This window comes from Pipistrellus hanaki (genome assembly GCF_964339955.1).
Source record: "Pipistrellus hanaki genome assembly, chromosome: 11".
NCBI classification, from domain to species: Eukaryota; Metazoa; Chordata; class Mammalia; order Chiroptera; family Vespertilionidae; genus Pipistrellus; species Pipistrellus hanaki.
In genome coordinates, this window is record NC_140513.1 from 8515583 (window position 1) to 8537949 (window position 22367).

The following is a 22367-nucleotide window of genomic DNA, read 5'->3' on the forward strand; positions in this document are numbered from 1 at the left end:
GTCTTACATTTTTTTTTCCCCCCATTGGAAATACCCATTAAGTGAATTTTCCATTTCAGCTATCATATATATATTTTTTTAATCTCTGTAATTTCCGCTTGGTTCTGTTTGACGTAATTTCTTTCTGATGTTCATGTTATCCTTTAAATCTTGGGAGCATATTTATAATAGCTGCTTTAAGGTCCTTGTCTGCAGATTCTGTGGTTGCTGTCATTTTTGTATGTTTCTGTTGACTGTTTTATTTATTTATTTTCCTGTTGAGTATCATTCACATTTTCCTGCTCCACCTGGTGGCATCGTTTTTTAATTCTGTGCTGCCTGTGTGGATGCCCTGTTGTTGCGTGTCTGGATTTCGCTATCTTCATCTGAAAAATGTCTCATTCTGTTCTGGTAGGCCGTTAATACAGATTAGCTTGATGCTTCCAAGGCTCGATTGCAAGCTGTGTTGGAGTGGGTCTGGAGCACCGTAGCCTCTTCTTATCCGCGGTTCCCCTTTCCGTGGTTTGAGTCAACTGTGGTGTAAACATCGTAAATGGAAAATTCCAGAAATGAACAATGTGTACATTTTAAGCTGCACACTGTTCTGAGTAACAGGCTGAAATCTCATGCCCTCCTGCTCCGTCCCTCTTGGAACAGGAGAGATCCCTTTGTCTGCCTTATCCAGGCTGTGTGACTCCCTCTCCGCCCCGGGAGCTGTCTCAGCTATCAGATGGGCTGTCACAGTGCACAGGGCTTGTATTCCAAACAAGCCTGATTTTAATAAAGGCCCCAACGCCATGTCCATAACCTCTATTACAGTCTGTTGTTATAACCGTTCTGTTTTCTTACCAGTCCTTGTTGTTAGTCTCTTAGTATGCCTAATTTGAAAATTAAAATTTGTCACAAATATGTATGCCTAGCAAAAAACAACAACAACAACAACAACAAAAAACACACAGTGCTTCTAGGATTCAGTACTCTCTGCGGTTTCAGGCATTCGTTGGAGGTCTTGGAATGTATCACTCCTGGATAAGGGTTAGCGTAATCCCTCTGAGGCCTGGCTCTTCTGGGGCTCAGCTGAATGCCCAAGGTATTCAGCAAGCTCTCCTCTCTGGCAAATGGGAATTCAAACATCCTGTAACCTTGCCCACCCTGACCCCTCACTCACTCACAGCCAAGGTCACTGTTGGCTGCCAGGCTTTGCAGGGGGTCCTTCTTTCTTCCTTCTTTGTCCTTCCGCCCTTCAAACCCCAGCCATCTTGGAAGCCCTGAACTCTGGCCGCCGACTCCTCAGGTCAGGGTGACTGGGGTGCTTACTTGGGGCGTCTCCTCGGTGTTAGGGTCCAGAAGGTCTCCCCAGGCCGGGAGCGGGAGTGGTCACGGGGCTCAGGGGGGTCTTCTGCCATGATTCACAGGAGCCCTGCGCCTCCTTCTGTCCAAGGTCTGAAAACCGTTGTTTCACGTGCTCTGTCCAGCTTTGCCTTGAATCTGGAGGAGGGCTGGTCCCATACCAGCGGCTCCGTCGTGGCCAGAGTGTCAGGTCTCCGGTTCTTTCCTCAGACTGACATCCACAAGGAGGGCTTCCCGGATGAGACCTGTGGATCCGGCTCCCACTCATTCCCACCCCCAGCCTTGGATCCCACGATGCCCGTTTGCTGCAGATTCATTTCCCCTCCCCTCTCCTTCCGGGAGTCCCCCCACCCCTGGCCCCCGTCTCTTCTCCTCCTCAGTGGTACTGTTACTTTTTCCAAATCCATACATTCTCTGAGTATCTTGCTCCAGTGAAACTTCCAACTTCACAGGAAGGAGAGATCACTGTGTTCTCTTAGTTTTGAATATCTCTTCTATCTTACCAATCCCCCCCCCCCACTCCCAGACAAGCCCTCCCTCCCCAGAGTTTTGCGTCCACTGGTTTTGCTTATGTGCGTGCATACAAGTCCTTCGGCTGACTTCTTATCTCCCCCATATCTCCCTACCTTCCCTGCTGTAATTTGACAGTCTGTTTGTTGCTTTACTGTCTCTGTATCTATCTTTTTGTTCATCAGTTTATAAGGTTCTTTATTATCCATAAATGAGTGAGATTACGTACACATATAATACCTTAATAAAAAAAAATATATCTCTTCTATGTGTAAATACCACCCATGTTTCTTTGAAGAGCAATCAGCCAGTCTGTCTAAAACTCTTCCTTCCTCTGCGAAAGCCCGGGCAGGAATTCCAGCTTGACAGCATTGCACGTGAGAGGGTCAGCTGATGGGGTAAACTATGGGATGAAGTGAGTTAGGAGCCTGGGAAATGCATCGCGGCTGGATCCCCAACTGCTCTGTGACCCTGGCGTGGTGCCTGTCCCTCTCTGAGCCGCTGCCTCCCTGTCTGCCTATACACCCTTGGGGCCAGTGGAGGGGAACGTGGGAGATAGGCTTGCCTCGAGGAGAAGCTGGGGAGGGTTCTAGACTCCCAGGTTTTTCTCAGGCTTTGCTTTCTGTGGACTGAGAAGAAGTGTCCACCCTGAAGCATGGGGGGCGGAGGTGGGGGCTGTGGCCCGAGAGGCCCCTCCCTCGGCCAGCTCCGAGGGCTCTGGGGGACTGAGAGCGTGCCCCTCTCAGGTACCGCCCCCGGGTGGGAGCCGCCGGACGATCCAGACACGGGCTCTGAGTGCTCGCATCCAGAGGTCTCCCCGTCTCCACGCTTCGTGGCCGCGAAGACCCAGACGAACCAGTCGGGGAAAAAGGCCTCGGCCTCCGTGGTCCGATGCTCCACCCTCTTACACCGCACTCCTCCAGCCACCCAAACCCAGCCGTTCCGCACTCCAAATTCAGGATCGCCAGCCAACAAGGCAACCTCAGGTACCGACAGCCTGTGTCACCCCACACGTCCTCCATTCCCCCTCCCCCCACCTGCCACCGCTGTGCCTGGGGCCGTTGTTTCCTTGCAAGAGCAAGAGTGGGGGTCCCCTCGTTCTGGGGGACGCATCGGGGTCCTAGCTCTGCCTCTGACTGGCCCTGAGACCTTGGTGGGCCACCTAACTAACCTCTCTGAGTCTTCTTATCCTGAATCAGAGGGTTGTACAAGAGAGTTTGCAAACTTTTCTCCTTTTAAGCAAGAGGCTATTTCGCCCCCTAAGACATGGCCTAATGGTGTTTTTAAAGACTGTTTAAAATTCAGTGCCAACATTTGAACGTGAGGCGGTTTTAGAGGAAACCTGACTTCCAGCTGACATTGACAAGTCCCAGCCCGCTCTCCTGCAGAGCAACAGTCTGCTTGGGCTGAGCCACAGCTGCCTCCTTCCACAGAGCATGCGCCCTTCCTTTTTCCACAGTCCCCACCCCTCCCTCCTGACCACCCAACACCATTGCTGTGTGGCCGGTGCCATTGCTCATTGTGGTCATACCGTCTGTCTGTCTGATATCCAGCCCCGTCCATCCATCTGTGCTGCCTGCCTGGAAACCCCTCGGCCTGAGCTTGCATGCCCCGTCTTTCAGAACGCCTGGTCTAAGAACTCATTTCTTGAAGCAGAGTAGCCGACCTGCTCTTGGCCTCCCTCTACTCGTGACTTGGCTCCGGGGGCCCTGGCCCAGCAGGAAGCCCATGGATGCCGGCGCCAGTGTCTTCTCGGTCCTTGCAGAGAGGGGCTCGGACCCCCAGAAGGGTGAACAGCAGTATTTCTCCCGGGAAAACAGAGGAGACGCATGGTGTGCTGGGCGCCAGTTTTCAAGAACCCCGGTTCATTCCCGGTGGAAGGAGCCTCGGGCCGCCTGCCTGGGGGCGGGGGGGGGGGAAGTGCTGTAGGGCAGAGCGATGACGTGGTCCCTCTGGGATCAGGGACCTTTCTGTTGCTTTGAAGAGGCCCCGGGCCGCCCATTAATTACACAAGTGATCAGGCTGAGGGCAGGGACCCGGGAGGCTGGGCTGGCGGGTGACTAGCTGTGTTGGCCATTCTCCTTCGGTCGGTGGGCTACTGTGGGGCAAGGCTGTGTTCCTGAGAAATGTTTGAAGATAGGCCGATGACGTGCAGATGTCCCAGGAGGAGAGAGAGCCCTTAGCCTTGAGCATCGTGGGCTTTGAGGTCCTGTGTTGAGAAGAGCCGATAGCCGTTGTATTTTTCTAGGAACAGGCTGGTCCTCTCCGGCTCTTTGGTGGTAGATGTGGGCTCAGCCAAATCATGGGATTGCGAGTTTCAAGTGTTTGCTTTTTATTCTGGACCTATGGTGGGAGTTTCTACGTCTGTAGTTCCTGCAGGGAGCTGCCTGGAAGGGGCTGTTTGGTCTGTGGCAGCGGGGGGACTTGCTTCTAGCTGCCTCTCTGTGACTGAGAAGACTTGGGGGTGAAGGGGGGTGGGCGCAGAGCAGGTGGGCAGAGCAGAGGACACCAGGCTGCGGGCAGGAGCCTGCATGGCAGAGCTGGAAGTGGTCACTGCCTTCACCGCGTTGGGACTGGCAGCTCTTCCTGGGTGGAGGTGCGGGCCTGTGCCTGGGGCCTCGCCCACCATATAGCCCACTGGTTTGTGGCCCAAGGTGCCTGGGGCAGGGAGAGGGGATCAAAATTTGCATTCTGAGCTGAGCACTGGGAAACGAACTACGACCTCAGCTGTCCTGAGTTCTGCCAGTGGATTGGTGAGGCTGCGTGGAAGCCCTCCGCAGAGGGGTCCCCGTCCCGCTGCCCGCGCGAGGATGAAGGCGCAGAAAGGAGTCACTTGTGGAAAAGGAAGCGTCTGCCTGTGCGAGGATGAAGTCTCATTCTGCCGCCTTAGAGGATTAGCGGCGCGCTCGGCCCCCGGAACTTGACAGGCTCACTTTCCTGTGTGTGTGTGTGTGTGTGTGTGTGTCCTGTAAAACGGAAGTGACGGCGTGGACCTCATAGAGCTACTGGGAGAATGAAGAGAGACCCTGGGTGTAAGGCATCTAAATCAGTGCCTGGCACATAGTAGATGCTCAGTGAATGAGAGTCCTCCCTGCTTCCCCTAGGCAGAGAATTGAGGGCCTTTCTCTGTCCATTAAAGACGACTCCTTGAAGGAGGCAGGCAGGTGGCTCTGGGCGCAGGCATTCTATAGGATAACCCTTGTGATGTGGGGGACAGCCTCTGCGGGAAGGAGACGTTGTTGGGTCAGGGAGTGGGGCATTGAGCTGGACCTGCAGGAGCCACCTCTGGCTTCCTTTCCCGTCACCCCCCAATGATCGTCCAGAGCCCCGGCCCCCACCGCCTGAGCAAGGCCCCTCTGGCACGGGGTGGACTGGGGGACAGTGGCATTTCCCAAAGTGGGTTCCTGAGACTGCCATTTTTTGAGGAACAGTAAGGCATCTATCTGATCATTAAAAAATAGGCGCCCTAGCTGGTTTGGCTCAGTGGCTAGAGCATCGGCCTGTGGACTGACGGGTCCCGGGTTCGATTCCGATCAAGGACACATGCCCGGGTTGCTGTCTCGATCCCCAGAGGGGGACATGCAGGAGGCAACTGACCAATGATTCTCTCTCATCATGGATGTTTCTATCTCTCTCTCCCTCTTCCTGCCTCTCTGAAATCAATGAAAATATTTTTTTTAATAAAAAAATAGGCTTCAGTGGCCAAATCCATTTGGGAAGGCTGGATTAAGTGAAGCCAGATGGGCCTCTTCTTGGTGACCTTCTCGGACACCCCGGTGCGAGTGGCTTCTCCTTGAGAAAGGGGCTGGCCCGGCTGTTCTACCCAGTGACTTGTTTCTGGGAATCTTTGTCTCCTGGAGCCTCCAGCACCCACTGTGCCCAGAGCTGCTTGGAAAAGCCGAGTCCCCTCCCAGCCCGGATGTCCCGTTTCAGTACCTCCTGCAGGTGGGGGAGAGGTGGGCACTGCATTGGTATCTCCCGCCTTGGATGCCCTCTCTGCCTCTGGGGTCACAGGCAGTGCCCGGGAGGAGGTGAGCCGCTATGAAAAGTGCCACCTGTCAGCGGAGACGCCCAAGACATCATCAGGAGCTGGTCCTTCCCCTGAGTGAACTCTGACCTGACCTCACCTGGCCTTGGGCCTGCTGGGGTGTGGGCTGCCCCCGCTCTGCCTGGCACACCTTCTCTCACGCAGGGACCACTGGGCATGTGGAGCTGTCTGGCCCGCCCGCTCTGCCTGCCCTCCTCCCTGCTCCGTGTGGGGCCTGAAACGGGGGGATCTGGCACAGGCACTAGTGGGGGCAGGTCCCCATGACTCAGTGTCACTCACACATGTGGCTCCCCAGGGGCCAAGATGGGAGCCCCAGGCCCATTTGCCATCTGCTCCCTCGGCTGGGTGTCATCTGCGTGCCCCTGGACAGGTCACCCACACACACATTCCTAAGCCTGACCCCCGCCCCCTCTGCGCACTGTCCGGAGGGTCTCCTGGGGCCCTGACAAGGTATCAGGCAGCTCAGGTGAGCTTGAGGAGCTGGCGGTTCTGGTTTGGGATCCTGGAGCTCCTCATGGTGCTGATCTCCCCAACATAAAGCCCTGGGCCCTCCTCAGCCCAGGTACCCCAGCCTCTGAGCCGCCTCTGGCAGGCCCCCCCTTTGGACCTCGTGTTGATCAGTCACCGGTGTTTTCTCTCGCTCTCTCCCGTCCTCACCAGCAGAAAGCGCTTTCAGCCGGAGAGTAGAGAGCAAAGCACAAAACCACTTTGAAGAGACGAACAGCAGCTCCCAGAACTCCAGCGGTGAGTGTGCCTTGCGGCAGGGGCCCTGTGCTGAGGCCTCCGGCTCCGTCTGCTCCCCGCTGTGGGCTGGGGTCTCCATGATGCGTGCTGGTGGTGTGGGGAGGGGGCTGAGCAGAAACCCAGGGGCCTCCTTCTGGGCCTGGGGGCATCTCGGGGAGCTGTGGCCCTTCCTGTCTCCTCCCTCCCCATAGCCTGCAGCATCTACTCACATGGCCCCAGAGAGTTGGGCCTAACAGAGCCATCTCTACGTTTTTAGGGAAAACATCGTAGCCATTTTCTTTCCAGAAGAGGCAACGGGGTTATGGCAGAGAGAGCTGTGGCCTGGTAAGCCACAGAGGCCCAGAGTTCTGGCTTCACTTTGGACCAGGAACCCATCCAACGGTTCCCTTCCAGCCCCTGCCAGCCCAAGGTTTGCCTGAGGTTCTTAGTAGTGTTTTGGCGCCCCCTGGTGGCTGCCTCTGCCAAGACCCTGGCAGAACAGAGAGGGCCTTAGAACAGAGCTGCCCAAGGCCCCTCTCCCCAGATAGACCTGGGTCAGCCTGTCGGGGCTGTGGGACAGGGGGAGAGGGGGATGGTAGTCACCAGCGGCCTCTGTCTGAGAAAGGCATAGCCAGGCGGTCTGCACAGCGATGGCCAGGGCAGGAAGGGGAAAGAGTTCTGACACTGGCACTCCCTCTCTCGCACAGTTGAAGTTCCATTCATCCTACTCGGTTTCCACTTGTGCCCAGCGTACCCGGGCACTGCTTGTGTGTAGACAGATGCTGGACAGAGCCTGGCCGTCCATCAGGGGCTTTACAAAACAGTTGGGAACACAGAATTTGAATGTAGAGGCTTCTGCGTAGGAGTCTGAGCTCCAGCTCTGTCTCCGGCCAAGGTTCGAACCTCAGCCCCGCGTCCTGTGAACTGGCGGCTGGGCCTGGCCTCTCAGTTCTCCTCCGCTGTAAAGTGGGAATAGCACAGGCGCCCCTGCGTGGTGAGCGCTCAGCAAGCGTCCTGCAGGGATTACGTACCCACTCGTGCAATCTCTAAGTAAACGGAGTTATTCCACGAGGGCCCTGAGCACGGGCGTGAGGTGTGCTGGGGTGGCTTGAGGATGCTGACGGGACCCCTCAACGGAGAGAACGTACCAGCTTTTCCAAGCTGCTTCACCCCTTCTGAAAAACGTAATCCGGCAGCATCTCCAAGAGGTGGGCTTAACCGTGGTGGAGTTCTGCCCGAGGCCACACGGGGCTAAGCATCAGGACCGGAGCCCTGACCTCCCGGGAGTCTCTGCTCTGAGCCAGCCAGGCTGCCCCCCTGCCTCTCCTTCCACCAGAGCCCATACTCAGCACCGGGACTGGCTGTGTGATGGGCAGACGCCGTTTACTGAGCGCTTACTATGTGCCTGGCATGTGTTCAGAGCTGTGTGTGTGTGTCTTTCCTGTCTTCGTGTGTGCCCCAGCCCCAGGAGGAGAGTTACCTTCCGTTTTGGGATGAGAAAACGGAGGCTCAGGAGAAGGGGGTGGTTGCACCAAGTCCCCAGCTTGTAAGTGGTGGAGCCAGGACCCCAGTCTAATCCACCCGCGCTGCTCTGCCACCTCCTGCGTCTGCGGCTCACCTGGCAGCACCAGGCAGCGGGGAGACAGGTTCCAGCAGGCAGAGCACCTCACAAGCACAGCCCTCCCGCTCGGGGCCAGGACCCACAAGCAGCCTCCTGTCCTAAGGCCGAGGGCGGACATGGCTCATTTTGCTCTGGGGGCGCCCCCCTGTGGAGAGAAGAGTGCTATGGCCCTGCCCAGTGTCCCAGCCCCACCCCGGAATCTGAGCCTGGCTCTGTGCTCCCCTGGCCTGAGGGCCCCATCTGGCTCACCACTTGTTAACCATGGAGATAATGACAGTCATCCGGGAGCACCAGGCCTGGAGGAGACCTGGCTAAACTGTTTCTCTTTTGCAGAAACGGCAAGTCCCCTGATTTCCAATACTTTCCCTCTCCTACAGAGTAAGTGGGGATCCCACGGGGGGGGGCTGGCGAGGGCGAGGCAGGGCAGGGAACGAACGGAGTGGCCACGGCTCTCGGGGCCTCCCCAGAGCATCTGACCTTGGGCCTCCCTCCCAGGCAGGCAGGGCAGCGAGCAGGGCAGGAGGGGTGCCCAGCCCAGGTGGGTGGAGGAGTTGGGATGGGGGACGAGGCAGACCCCCTACAGTGGCAGCCGCCTATGGCCTGCAGTCCTGCGGGAACACAGACCTCCCCGTTCCTGCCCCGTGTCAGCCATCCTCCTCCTCTTTCTCCTTTGCACCCCTTCTTCCTCCCTCGCCTCCTGGGCATTGGCTGGAGTATTGGGAACAGAGAGGAGAGATAAAGGCCCCCTTGTTCCGTTCCCATGTGCTGTCATTCCCCCTCTGTCCCGCCCTCCCCTCTTCCCTGCCCTTCCCCCGTCTTATCCCACTTCTTGCTTTTCTGTGGCTTTCTCCACTTCTTACCCTGTTCCGTTTCTTCTTCCTCTCCCTTTCCTCTGTGTCCGTTGCCTTGTTTGGGGGTTCATTCATACCTCAGCTCATTCAAACAGGGGTGCCTAGGTGCTTCTGCAGGCAGGCAGATGGGCTGTGGAGCCAGTAAGACCCCGCCTCTGCCCCTGAGCCCCTGGTGCCTCCTCCGGCCCATCCCCGTGCCCAGAACGGTGCCTGGCACACAGTAAGCACTCAGTAAATGGCTGCCTGACCCATCCGAGCCCTCTGAGGCTGCACGTCTTCCCCTCCCCACCGGTCCTTCCTGCCCCCAGCCTCCCCCTCACTCGTTAGTGCCAGGGGCAGATCAGGCTGGGCCCAGAGCCCCCCCTGTGTGTGTTGGGGTTCCCAGTTTCGAATCCGCCCACAGCCCAGCAGCAAGGTCCTTCTGCCCCTAAATCGCTGCTTCCTTTCTCCCCGCAGAACCCTACACGTGCGGCGCCTGTGGGATCCAGTTCCAGTTCTACAACAACCTGCTGGAGCACATGCAGTCCCACGCGGGTAAGCGGCCACAGGACATGGGGCCTGCCTGTAAGACCCCCGGTCCATCCGTTATCACACGGGGAGGGCTTGGGGGGACAGCAGGCTCGGGAGAGCACGGAGCGTGGGCACGGGGCTGAAGAAGGCTTCTGGAAGGGAGCCTAAAGGCCCAATAGGAACTGACCAGGGAGAGATGTGAAGGTGGGCGTTGAGTGTGGCTTGAGGTCAGGGAGAGCAGAGGCCAGAGATGGGCCCAGGGAAGGCCTTGAATGCCAGCTCGGGGCACTTAGACTTGACCATATGGGAATAGAGACAGCAGTTGGAAGGCTGCTCTGGGACCCCTGCCTGAAACTCCCACAACCCACGCCCTCCCTCCTCTGAAGCCCCAGCCCTCCCCTCCCCTGCTCTGCCAGCCTCTGGAAGCTGAGGCTGATTGGGGAAGAATCTGCTAGGCCCTCCTCCCTCAGGCAGTTGGGCAGAGGCCATTAAAATGCAAATCAAAGCTGCACCTCCCCCACCTCCCCCAGGCACCTCCACTCTCTCCGTGGAGAGCTTTGGGCTGCTTTGTTCTGGTCCAGTGCGGGCAGAGAATGTGGGAGGCAATCCAGTGCAAAGCCGGGCGGCATCCCAGCCGGGCTGCGCCGGGATTAAAGGATTGACTCCATAGAGAGAAATTAAACGTCATGATCTGCGCGGTTCACGGCGCTGCTGATAAGGGGGATCAGCCTCGGATAACACCGATCTCATTAAGAGGCTGCCGAATGGCACAGGGTAATTCCCGCTAATAAACTCCCCTTCTGTGCCGGAGGGGACCCTGGCAGGAGCCAGTTTTGGCAGGAATAACACTAAAGGCAGCTAACATGTAGTGAGCCGATTAGCGTGTGTCAGGGTGGTTATTTCGTTGGATCTGAACGAGCCTGTTAGCTGACATTACCCTATTGTACAGATGAGGAAACCGAGGCTCAGAGAACAGAATCACTGGTCCAAACAGCTGCTAACATGACTTGAGCTCTTCCTTGGTGCCAGGACTTATTCTAAGAGTTTCACACATATGACCTCCCTTAACCCCAGAACATCCCTCTGAGTTAAGTGTCTGTATTAGCTCCACTTTACAGGTAAGGAGACGGAGACACAGATTGGCTTAGTAACTTACTAAAAAATATACTGAAAATGTTAGCCTCATGCTCTTCCTCCTTCCTGCTTTGGCCCCTCCCTGGGAGACAGCCTTCATTCCAGCTTCGCATCCAGCTCTTTGTAGACCAGACGTGAGTGTGTGTGAGTGTGTGTGTGTGTGTGTGTGTGTGTACACCTGTGTACATAGGGATAGCCACGCAGAGTAAATGCTAAGTCCAGCTCAAGCTACAAATCCAGCCTTTTTACAGAGCATTTACAGTACCTCACCCACGCAACAGCAGCATCTGAGACGTGGAGAGGACCTTTATTTTTTTAATTCAGCCAATACCAGGCAGTGTTATCTAATGCTAGGCTGAGTAACTTTGATCCCAAGTCCTGCAGACGGTCAGAATGAGGGAATGACCCTCCAGCTTGTCCAGCCCCAGCGTTTTGGGGGGAGGAGGGGAAACTGAGGCCCAGAAGTGACCCACAGCCCTGGCAGAGCTGGGTTCAAACCCAGGGCTTTCAAATCCATGTGCTCTAGTGAAGAAAGTCCACTAGAAAGGCTGCTGGTTTCCATTTTAAGATCTGCACTTCCCCTTTTTAAAATATAAGATCTATTCATTAAAAGAAATTGGGAAAATGCAGAGGAATTGGGAAATGAAGAACAGGCCACCATCTCAAAGTTAACCAGTTACTCTTTTTAATGGGTTTCTCTTCGGTCATTTTAAACTCAGATTCATTGAGATTTTAAGAGGACAGTCTGATGGGTTAACCATCAACCCAGAACCAACACACACACACACACACACACACACCCCGCCTCCATGCAGCCCGGCTCTCCCTGCACCCCAGCCCTGGAAACCACGATTCCGATTTTCTGGTTTTTGAGTCATTTTTGGTAGTTTATGTCTTTCTAAGAATATGTCTCTTTCATTCAGGTCATCTAATTTGCTGGACTACTACTGTTTGTAGTATTTCTTTATAATCCCTTTTATTTCCACCAAGTTTTCTCTGATGCCCTTTACCAAGTAGATGTTTCCTTCTCTTCCTAGTTTACTCAGAGTTTGTGTTGTGGGTGGCTGTTGAGTTTTGTCACATTTTAATGCGCCTTTATATCTGTGGGGATGATTTTTCTATTTCCCCCCCACACACTTAGTATAGGGCATTACACTGATTGGGTTTCAATTATTAACGTCAACTTAGATTTCTGGGTTAAACTCCTTATTCGTGATATGCTGTTCTTTCTATACATTACTGTATCTAACTTGCTAATATTTTGTTAAGGACTTTTTGTGTATGTTTATGAGGGATATTGGTTGTCGTTTCTTGTAATGTCTTTGTCTAGCTTTGGATCGGGATAATGCCAGCCTCATAAACTAAATTTCTAATTAATATACTGAAAACTCAAAAACAAACAAACAAACAAAAAACACACAAAACACACACACACAAAAAAAAACCCACAAAACACCACCACACTGAAGACATGAGAGTAGGTCACTTGTGTGTAACTGGAACCCCTCCCCCATTTCAGAGCTAGAATTCTGGGGATGTGTGTGGGGGGGGGAGGGAGGGGCTCGTGGGAGGGGGCTCCCAGCCAGACCCGGTGCTGTGATCCCCATTTGCTCAGCACTTACTCCACGCTGGGCACGTTGCTACGCCCTTCCCCTACGTTATCTCTTGTCAGTCCTCTCAGCAGTTGTGTCACATTTGTGTGATTATCTTCATTTTTCCAAACTGGTGAGAATGAGGCTTCGCAATCACATGCTAGCTGTGTAAGGAGGAGCCGGGATTCGGCTCCAGGCCGCAGTCCCAGGAGGCATGCTTGCCCTCACCCACCACACTCTCTCTCTTTCTCGTCTGTTAGCCCACAGGCCTCTGATGCTTTAGGGCCACGGTCAGCAAACTGCGGCTCTCGAGCCACATGCGGCTCTTTGGCCCCTTGAGTGTGGCTCTTCCACAAAATACCACAGCCTGGGCGAGTCTGTTTTGAAGAAGTGGCGTTAGAAGAAGTTTAAGTTTAAAAAATGTGGCTCTCCGAAGAAATTTCGATCGTTGTCCTGTTGATATTGGCTCTGTTGACTAATAATGAGTTTGCCGACCACTGCGTTAGGGTAACGCTCTGTCCCCTTGGTGCCCACAGCGGACAATGAGAACAACATCACCTCGAACCAGTCCCGGTCGCCCCCTGCTGTTGTGGAGGAGAAGTGGAAGCCCCCGGCCCAGAGGAACAGTGCCAACAACAGTAGGTCTCTCCAGGCCGGAGCCGGGGGTCTCCTGGAGGCCTGCCCCACGCACCTCCAGCCCCCACTCTGCCTGCTCCCTTCTGCCCGCATCCCCGCCCCCTGCGCCTCCCAGGGTGACGGGAGGCCGTGCCTACGTTTCCAAAGCACTTTCACACTTCAGACCTCATAGCATCGGCCAAGGGAGGCCCGGGGAGAGGAGGTGACCTGTTTGTGATCAGAGAGTCCCAACTAGTGACGGGATCGGAACTGGAATCCACTCTCACAATTCCTGTTGGCTTCTCTTTCCTGACATGCTGGCTTCCTGCATTTTATTCGCGGGCAATGCCTTTGTTAGCAACCATGGCTATCCCGAGGAAGAGGTTAGACTAGTTGGCTTCAGAAGTCTGGGTGACCGGCCCATGCAGCAAGTATGCTGCCCCCATGCCACTATGTTCTAGTCCCACGCCCGTGGCAGGCATTACTAATCAATCAGTCACAGAATGTCATTCTCATGAAGCTCCTATAATTTGTGTGCAAGATGGAGTCTGTTCATCACTCCTCGTACTAGATGCTGGGAGCATTAGTCTGCAGCTGGATCAAGGAGCCTCGAGTGCCAGGGCTAACCAGGTCTCTCCTTGTGTCCCCGCCAGCCACGGCCAGTGGTCTGCCGTCCAACAGCCTCATCCCCGAGAAGGAGCGGCAGAACATCGCCGAGCGGCTGCTGCGGGTCATGTGCGCTGACCTGGGAGCGCTGAGCGTGGTGAGCGGGAAGGAGTTCCTGAAGCTGGCCCAGACGCTGGTGGACAGCGGCGCCCGCTACGGGGCCTTCTCCGTCACCGAGATCCTGGGCAACTTCAACACGCTGGCGCTGAAGCACCTGCCGCGCATGTACAACCAGGTGAAGGTGAAGGTGACGTGCGCCCTGGGCAGCAACGCCTGCCTGGGCATCGGCGTCACCTGCCACTCGCAGAGCGTGGGGCCCGACTCCTGCTACATCCTCACCGCCTACCAGGCCGAGGGCAACCACATCAAGAGCTACGTGCTGGGCGTGAAGGGGGCGGACATCCGCGACAGCGGCGACCTGGTGCACCACTGGGTGCAGAACGTGCTGTCGGAGTTCGTGATGTCGGAGATCAGGACGGTGTACGTGACGGACTGCCGGGTGAGCGCCTCCGCCTTCTCCAAGGCCGGCATGTGCCTCCGCTGCTCGGCCTGCGCCTTGAACTCGGTGGTGCAGAGCGTGCTGAGCAAGCGGACGCTGCAAGCGCGCAGCATGCACGAGGTCATCGAGCTGCTCAACGTGTGCGAGGACCTGGCGGGCTCCACCGGCCTGGCCAAGGAGACCTTCGGGTCGCTGGAGGAGACCTCGCCGCCGCCCTGCTGGAACTCGGTCACGGACTCGCTGCTGCTGGTGCACGAGCGCTACGAGCAGATCTGCGAGTTCTACAGCCGGGCCAAGAAGATGAACCTCATCCAGAGCCTCAACAAGCACCTGCTCAGCAACCTGGCGGCCATCCTGACGCCCGTGAAGCAGGCCGTCATCGAGCTGAGCAACGAGAGCCAGCCCACCCTGCAGCTGGTACTGCCCACCTACGTCCGGCTGGAGAAGCTGTTCACGGCCAAGGCCAACGACGCGGGCACCGTCAGCAAGCTGTGCCACCTCTTCCTGGAGGCCCTCAAGGAGAACTTCAAGGTGCACCCGGCGCACAAGGTGGCCATGATCCTGGACCCACAGCAGAAGCTGCGGCCCGTCCCGCCCTACCAGCACGAGGAGATCATCGGCAAGGTGTGCGAGCTCATCAACGAGGTCAAGGAGTCCTGGGCGGAGGAGGCCGACTTCGAGCCCGCCGCCAAGAAGCCGCGCTCCGCAGCCGCTGCCGCCGCTGCTGCCGCCACCTCCGCCGGCGAGAACCCCGCCACTCCGGCCGGCGACCGGCTGGGCAAGAGCGAGGTGTATGACTACCTGCAGGAGCCCCTCTTCCAGGCCACCCCCGACCTCTTCCAGTACTGGTCGTGCGTCACCCAGAAGCACACGAAACTGGCCCGGCTGGCCTTCTGGCTCCTCGCCGTCCCGGCCGTGGGGGCCCGGAGCGGGTGCGTGAATATGTGCGAGCAGGCGCTCCTCATCAAGAGGAGGCGGCTGCTCAGCCCGGAGGATATGAACAAACTCATGTTCCTGAAATCCAACATGCTCTAAGGCTTCCGCGTCCGGACCAAGAGGAGCGCGAAAGAGAACACGGTAGGGAAAATGGATACGCAACACTGTCGCCAACAAAGGAAAGGAATTTATGTTCTAAACACTGTGGACCTCATTATCAACGCCCCCCCCTCCCCACCCCACCCCCCGGGAACTTAAGTGCTTTTTTTCAGTGTGTGTGTATGTACACACACGTGTGTGTGGGTGCGAGGCCCTTTGGCTCCTCGGCGTGGCCACTGCAGCTTCGCGCGCACACGTGCACACACATACCACCCTGGTGCATGCCCACGCCTGCTCGTGGGCGCGTGTGCATGGAACCGGGCGTGTGGGGGAAAGCCGAACGTGTGGAAAGGGAGGACGCACTCACCTCGTTTCCGCGGCGAGGGGCTGTGAAGACTCCGCTTTCAGGTGTGCAGGTGGGTAGGACGCTGACGTTGCAAAAGTGTTCGGGCAGCTGAGACCTGAAGTGACTTGACGCTCTCTGTCCTCAGCCCACGGTCCCTCTTCTCCCTGCGTGCCCCTCCCCCCAGCCCTCCTCACCCTCCTGCACCCTCCCCGGCTGCCCTGCGCTGGATTCTCCACACGGCATCAGATGGACAGTTTCTGCACTGGACTTCGTTCTTGTTCACCTTCAGGGCATTGAGCGGCTGCCTCCGGGGTGACCCGGGGCAGCCGCCTTAGAAACACACCTATCTCTCTCCCCAAATCAGGAAAGGAGACTTTTAAGCATAGAAAGCTGACTTTTTGGCTTTTTAATATAAGAAAGAAAGAAAGAAAGAAGAAAAAAAAGAGACGTATTTCAGAGAAGTATAGACACTATCTCCACTCCTTAATTCTCTTCCTCACATTTTAGCCGTTTTCACCTTTCTGTTTTTTTTATTTCCAAGTTTGATTTAGGCTCTGCTAGGAGGCACTGAATGTCTATAACTTATGTTTTGAAGGTTGTTTTGTGTTTTGTTTTTTTTTAGTTGCCTTTTTTGTTCCTCAAGTCACACTGTAAACTAGCTCATCTCAGTGGTATATTCGCTCTCCTAAGGTTTTCACCGGCCTTCGCTGTACCGTCCCGTGTCTGTGTGTTGGAACAGCCGAGACCACGCTTGTCTGTGCTGCGTGGAGACCGGGAGGGGGCTGGAGTCGCAGGTCCCCGGGGTGGGGCTCGGTGGAAGCCATAGGGACGCCTGTGGTTAAGGACTGCTCCTGAATGTAAGGGAAGGCCCGCCCTCCCGGCTCGCGACGTCCGGTACCGCGAATGTCCGTCTTGTATACCCAGAGTGCATTACACTACTCGCCACGTCACTGACACTCTCAGCTCAGCAGGGACGCCTGAGCTGATCCACGTTTGTCCACGTCCGACACACCTCAGACCCACCCCACCCCTCCCCAGGACCCCAGGGGTTCCGGCGGGCCCATTGCCCACCGCCCTGGGGTCCCCGCACTCGAGCCTCAGCCCTCCCTCCAGGACAGTAGTTGAGCACGGTGCCTTTTGGGCCACGCGGTTGGTGTATGGAGGGTGGCATGGCGTTAGGCCGCTCTGAACTTGATGCTGTGAACGATGTCCGTAGGCTTTTCTCTCCACAAGCAGTTCCGTTTCTACACACTCAGTCCAAATGCCGAGGGGGGCCCCTCCCCTCCCCCCCATAGCGGTGGTTCCGTCAGGATCGGCCATCCGCCCCGGCCCGCCTCTCTGTGAACAGAGTGCCAGTGGTCTCCCGTCCTCCGGTGCCCGTGGCTGTGGCACAGATGGCGACGCCAAGGGCTTCAGGCTGAGGACGGCCATGTGGCTTCCGCAAAGGCACATCCTACCGTCTCAGGGGCCAGGGCCACCCCTTCCTCCCCAGAAAGCATTACTCAATTGCCAGATACCTCGACTACAGAAAGCACTGTACCCTGCCCGCTCCCAGTCCGGGGGTGGGGGCTGGGCAGGTGACGCTGGTCTAGAAACACTGTCCCCGGGGGCCTCCCCTGCTCCCTTTGCCTCATGAGACCTGCCCCTCCGCGTCCTGATGTACTTCGCGATGTATGCGAGGGGGCCGGGGGCACGTTCTCTCCAGCAAGCCACGGCCTCAGCCACCGCCTGCCACGGCCTCGCCCAGAGAAGGGCCAGGTGTCTCCTCACAACGTCTCCAGCTGGGCTCACGCCATCAGAAGAGCCTCCGTGTGCACTGGCCGGCCACCTGATGTCACTTCCCAGGGTGTCTCGGCAGACTTCGGACCGCCGGGGCCTTCCAGGAGGTGTCCGTGGGGGTGCTGAGGAGTGAGCGGTACCTCCAGCTCCAGGTTCCTCCGGCTCCGCTCTGCTCTGCTCCGCTGCCGGGGAGGCCACACCGGGAGGCTCAGAGCTGCTCCCTTTGTGTGGTCGGGGGAAACGGCCTTGCGGCCCATCCTCCCTCTCCGTGGAGCGGAGCTGGGTGCTGGCGTTGCCCCGTTTGGAAGTAGGCATTTCGTGTTCTTGTGAAGCCATCAGAGACCGAGTCCAGACGTGCATTTGGAGTCTTTGGACCACGAGATGCCAGCCCTCCAGAATGAATTCCAGTCTCACCAAATTCTAGGCACCGAGTCACGTGCCATCCTCTGTTTTCCAGTTCCTCCGAAGTTTAGTCCTTAGGGCAGTCCCTTAAAGCTGTCTCCTAGGGCTGCCTCCACCACCTGTGGTGATGAGGTGGCAGGTAGCCATCTCTCTCTCACAGCCTCGGTTCCCCAGAAGCTGGTGTCGCCAACAGCAAAGACGGTGCCCGGGTGCCCCTCCGTCTGCTTCCTCACGCAGGCAAGTCCCCACAGGGCAGATCCTACTGCCGCCCACCGCTGAACAACCCAAAGAGCTCACAGGTCCAGCCACTGGCCCCCGATTTATAGCAATACCCACCTTGTTCAGACTCTAGCTCAGCCAAAGGATGGGGGTAGGCTCTTCCACTTGATCTCCAGACACTGGCCCTGGCGTTGACCTTCGGAAGGGTCTTGTCTCCTGCCTCCTACTCCTCTGACAGCTGTGGGACCTCCCAGCGCCGGCCCTCGGCAGCTGGCAGACCCGGGACCGAAGTTCCCATCACGTTCTGGGCAGCTCCAGGTGTTCGCCTGCTGACTTGGACGCGACTCCTCTCAAGCCATGTGGTTCCCAGGACGGAACGGGTCTTTGCTTTGGCATACACGGACCCAAGAGGAGACTGCGGAGTTGGCTCTTCCTCTGAAGCCAGCTGGCTTCACCACCCAAGCCCAAGCCAAGGACCGTGTCTCGTGGGTGGTCCTCAGACCTGGGAGTAGCGGTGCCATCCCAGTCATCCTGAGCAGGTGCTCCTGTCCCAGCAACGTCCTCTCTCCCCTGCGCCTCGGTCAGCCAGCCAGGCCTCCCCCGGGTGGTGGTTAGAAACGGGGAAACACAGGGAGGAGCCACCTGCTGCGTGTGCCTCCAGCCCTCAGAGCGGCTCTTGGCTGGGAGAGAGGCCGGTCGGCACATGGAGGAGTGTGGGTCTCCATCCGGGATCCTAGGAAGGACTGTTGACACCAGGTCCACAGGCTGCCAGGAAGGAGTTCTCGCCTTCGATCTGCTCCTGGCCTTCGCCTTCAAGAAACACCGGAGGGGAGCTGCAGGGCAGAGTTCCACTGTGAAGCCGGGCTTCTGTCCTTGGGGGTCCCCCGTGCTTGCGGGAGGCCGCCTGCCTCCTCCTGGACCTGGACTGGGCTCCTTGGAGAGTGAGCGGGTCACTCCCTGGAGGGATGTCAGGGATACAGCTCATGCTCTCCGGGCTCCAGAGGATCATACGGAAGGTTGGAAATGGACCTGGGATGCGGATGGAGAAGGAGGTGCCGTGAGAAGTGGCCCAGAGGGGACAGTACCTGGATGTTGTCATCGTGATGGACATGCTTGCAGAGATGGGAAGAGGAAGTGCACAGGGCACGTGGGTGGCTCCTGCCCCCTTGAGTTCGACTGAGTTCATGGCTGTGCCCTGGCCTTGGGGACAGGCCAATGCCTGTGCCCCTGGGATGTACCTGGAGGAGGCCTCCTAGCCAGGCTGCTGCTTTAGACAGAACCGGGAGTTTGCTAAGAAGGCTCCGGCTGTCCCCCGGAGACCGGAGATGAGGGCTCCTGTCCCGGCCCTGCCTGCCCTGGCCCAGCCCCCGGGATCCACGGGGCCAGCGGGAGCATTGGGGTGGGTCCGCCCCTCTCTTCACTGTGGCTCATGTTTGCTAGGCCAGTTATGGTGAACCAATGATGCAGTGTTTTCCCTCTCCTGTTCTCCTCCTGGCTCCCCGCTCAGGATTTTCTGGAGGATTTGATCGTTTCTCTGTGGCTCTCCTTTGGGTTTGAGGATCGTAGTCAGCAGAGGCCTGCCTCTCCCCAAAGGGCCCTGTGCTCTCCTTGCGAAAAGGCACCTGCTCCCGCGTGGATGAGGGAGAAGATCCCGTAGGTCTGTTCGTGTCCCCACCGCCACTGCCACCGCCACCACGGTGTCGCTTTAAAGACTCCACTCCTGTTCCGAGGAGGACCTGCTGGGTTTGCAGTTGGGCGTCAGCATCAGGTCCGTGAGGGTCCTACCCATCCACTGGGCACCTTGACTCTTCAAACCAAAGTTCCTCACAGGGGCACCGCCCAGCCTTGACGGCAACCTCAGGGGCCCGGGACCCGTGGGACGCTTCCTGACGACCAGGTTGGCAGCGACCTCGGGGTCTGAGACCAGCTGGAAGGAGGGGCTCCTTCCACAACCCAGGTGTCAGCAGCCAGTCCTTGCCGAGGACCCCTCCCTCCCGCCCAGCCAGGGCAGGTGGGTTCCCAAGCAGTGAGCAAGCTCGTGACCTGGCCTGGGGCAGGGACGCACCATCCAAGAGACAGAGGGGCCTGCGCGCGGGACTGGAGGCTCAGACCCACCAGCCACGTGTCCGGGGCCGTTCAGATCCCAAGCATCAGGAAACCATTTTGTACAACCACCCGAAGCAGAGATATTTTTAAAAAACGTACCAATTATCTTCCGTTCTCTTCTGATCCTTTCTATCTTTCCCCCCACAACCTCCTGTCGGTGATTCTTTCACATCAGGTAAATCTTGAGAAGGCCTTGGTGCCCCTCCCTCCCAGGCCCCCCCCCCCCCCCCCCCGTAACCACGTGCGTGCACACCCATCCTTTCTCAGTAGTGAAGACGTTCTAGGCAATACCATAGGCACATCTGACTGTGTCTCTCTCTCCGAGTGCAAGAAACTCAAGTCATCTTAAAAAGAAAAACTACAAAAAAAAAAAAAAAATTTACAAAAAAAAAACAAACAAACACACAAAAAAAATATCTTTTTTAGGCCAGAGTTTTCTACAGGTATTAATGAATATTTTTCTTAATCCTTATAAGTTTTATGTGTTTAATATTTCTTAATACCGGTAGCATTAATTTATACTTTTGTAGCAACACAATATTTTTATAAACAGCCAGTGGCTTGGCTCAAGTCTCCACGAGGGGTTAACGCAGGGCCATCTTGGGACCCTGTGTACCATGTACTGTATTTAAAAAAAAAAAAAAGTTACCTAGTGTCCCCCTTGCTGTGATGATGAACAAAAGAGCGTTGTTTGCGATCTCCTGTGCCGGCGTGGATCCCACACGCCTGTGGGTCCAGCTCCGCACGGGGTCACATTGCATGGGGGTTGCGTTGACGGTTCTTGTGTGATGTGTGAGGGCCCCCCCACCCCCTCCCCGAGACCAAACGTGTGGGTTTATTTAAGGGTTTTCCGTTTGTCCTTTGGGTTTTTTCCATTTCGACTCTGTTTGGGTCCCTGGTACCGTTTCTCCATTGACAGCCAAATCAGTTTCGTGATGTTTCACACTTGTACTGACGTCACATGGAGGGAAGGAACGGAAAAAGGCAAGGTTTTTACAAAGGAATAAAACTCAAAGCTGAGCTGTTTAAATGTTGCTGTTTTTAACTGTCTGTTCTGGTCCGAAAGTGGGACGTTCCCAGGGAGAAGAGGAAGGTTCCACTTGGTTCCTTAAATCGCCAAAAGCCCCCCCAGCCCAGAATTCAGAACCCCTCGACCCCATCAGTTCTTGCAATGTTACTTCCCGGTTGGTCGATGCCAAGGCAAAGGACATCCTTTTAATGGTTAGAGGATCAGTTGCTTAAATGATTTCATGTTGGTGTTGTATTTATGGTTTTACAATAAAACGACCTTTAGGAAGATGGCGGTGTGTGGTGGTATTTCTTGGGTTTGGGGTTGGGCTGTGTGGTCCAGTGAGGGGCATCTCCTGGTGAGTAGAGATGGCTCAGAGGCAGGGCACCTGGGGTTCACAGCTGGAGTCCATCCTAAGGTCAGCGCTGCTAACTCATCTGAGCTCATTGCTCACCTCCAGCACCAGACCCGGCTCAGCCGATGTTTGATAAATGACAGAGGGGCGTGGCCAAGGGGAGGCGTGGTCCCTTCAGGCCTGGCTATTGGACATGGTCCTGTGGGAGAAAGGATGGCTGTCATCTGAGTCCTGAGGGGCAGATCCAAGTTCGCCTGGCCCAGGGTCGTTTCTGTGCCTCTCATGAGCCTGTGGCCTTTGCCTCCCCAGTGGTGTGTGTGGCGTTAACATGTTGTGTGTGATTGTCTTGTTTTCTGGGGAAAGGTGTCTGGGACTTTGCCAAATTCCTGATGGCGTCTGCGAGCGCCCTCCACGGTGAACTGCTGTGTGGACTTGCCCCACCGCAGGCCTCGCCCAGAGCCTCACAGGCCAGGCATGGGCACGGCAATGCCCCGAATGAATGGAGCCCAGCGGAAGGCCGGAGGGACACGACGCCGTTGGAAGATGCCCTGTGGCCTGAGCGGGTGGAAGGGTGATGGCCCTTCAAGCAGGAACACCTGTGCAAAGGTGGCATCGCCGTCTCGCTGTCAAGGTAGGCGGATGCCAGACACCCAGCACCTCTCTGTCCCTGCCTTCAACCAGATGCGGGCTGCTCTTAGAGAGCGTGCTACTTGGGTCAGCTGAACTCGTTCCATCGAGTCGCACATGCAACAGCTCCTTGGGGAGCCAGCTGATGCCCTCCCTCCGAACCATCCTGTGGGGGTTTCCTGCTGCTGATGGTGTGGACAGCCCTGGGCCAGCAGCTGACATGTAATCGGGAGTTTGTGTGTGGTCTGTGTGGTCTAAAACAAGGCAGGAGCCCTACTGCCGCTGACCGTCCGCCCCACACCTTGGAGCATCGCCAACAAGACCAGGGCCTGCCTATAGCTGGAGGGCCAGCCTCTGGATGTGCAAGTTTAAAAAAGAGGACTTTAAAAAT

General features: G+C 56.7%; 1 protein-coding gene across 12 annotated transcripts in view; it reads left to right on the forward strand.

The window, feature by feature from the left end:
• Positions 1 to 21284, forward strand: part of ZNF618 (zinc finger protein 618) — a 148957-nt gene extending 127673 nt beyond the window's left edge. For 3 of the 12 annotated variants that reach the window (XM_084899952.1, XM_084899959.1, XM_084899962.1), the window contains 6 exons: positions 2586 to 2825; positions 6548 to 6631; positions 8565 to 8609; positions 9539 to 9616; positions 12855 to 12956; positions 13587 to 21284. In XM_084899952.1, the coding sequence (XP_084756078.1) occupies positions 2586 to 2825; positions 6548 to 6631; positions 8565 to 8609; positions 9539 to 9616; positions 12855 to 12956; positions 13587 to 15133 (2096 nt within the window). In that variant the 3' untranslated portion in view covers positions 15134 to 21284. The remainder of the gene's footprint in view (positions 1 to 2585; positions 2826 to 6547; positions 6632 to 8564; positions 8610 to 9538; positions 9617 to 12854; positions 12957 to 13586) is intronic. The other 9 variants (XM_084899957.1, XM_084899960.1, XM_084899958.1 and 6 more) reach the window with 7 other exon arrangements.
• The last annotated feature ends 1083 nt before the right edge of the window (positions 21285 to 22367 follow it).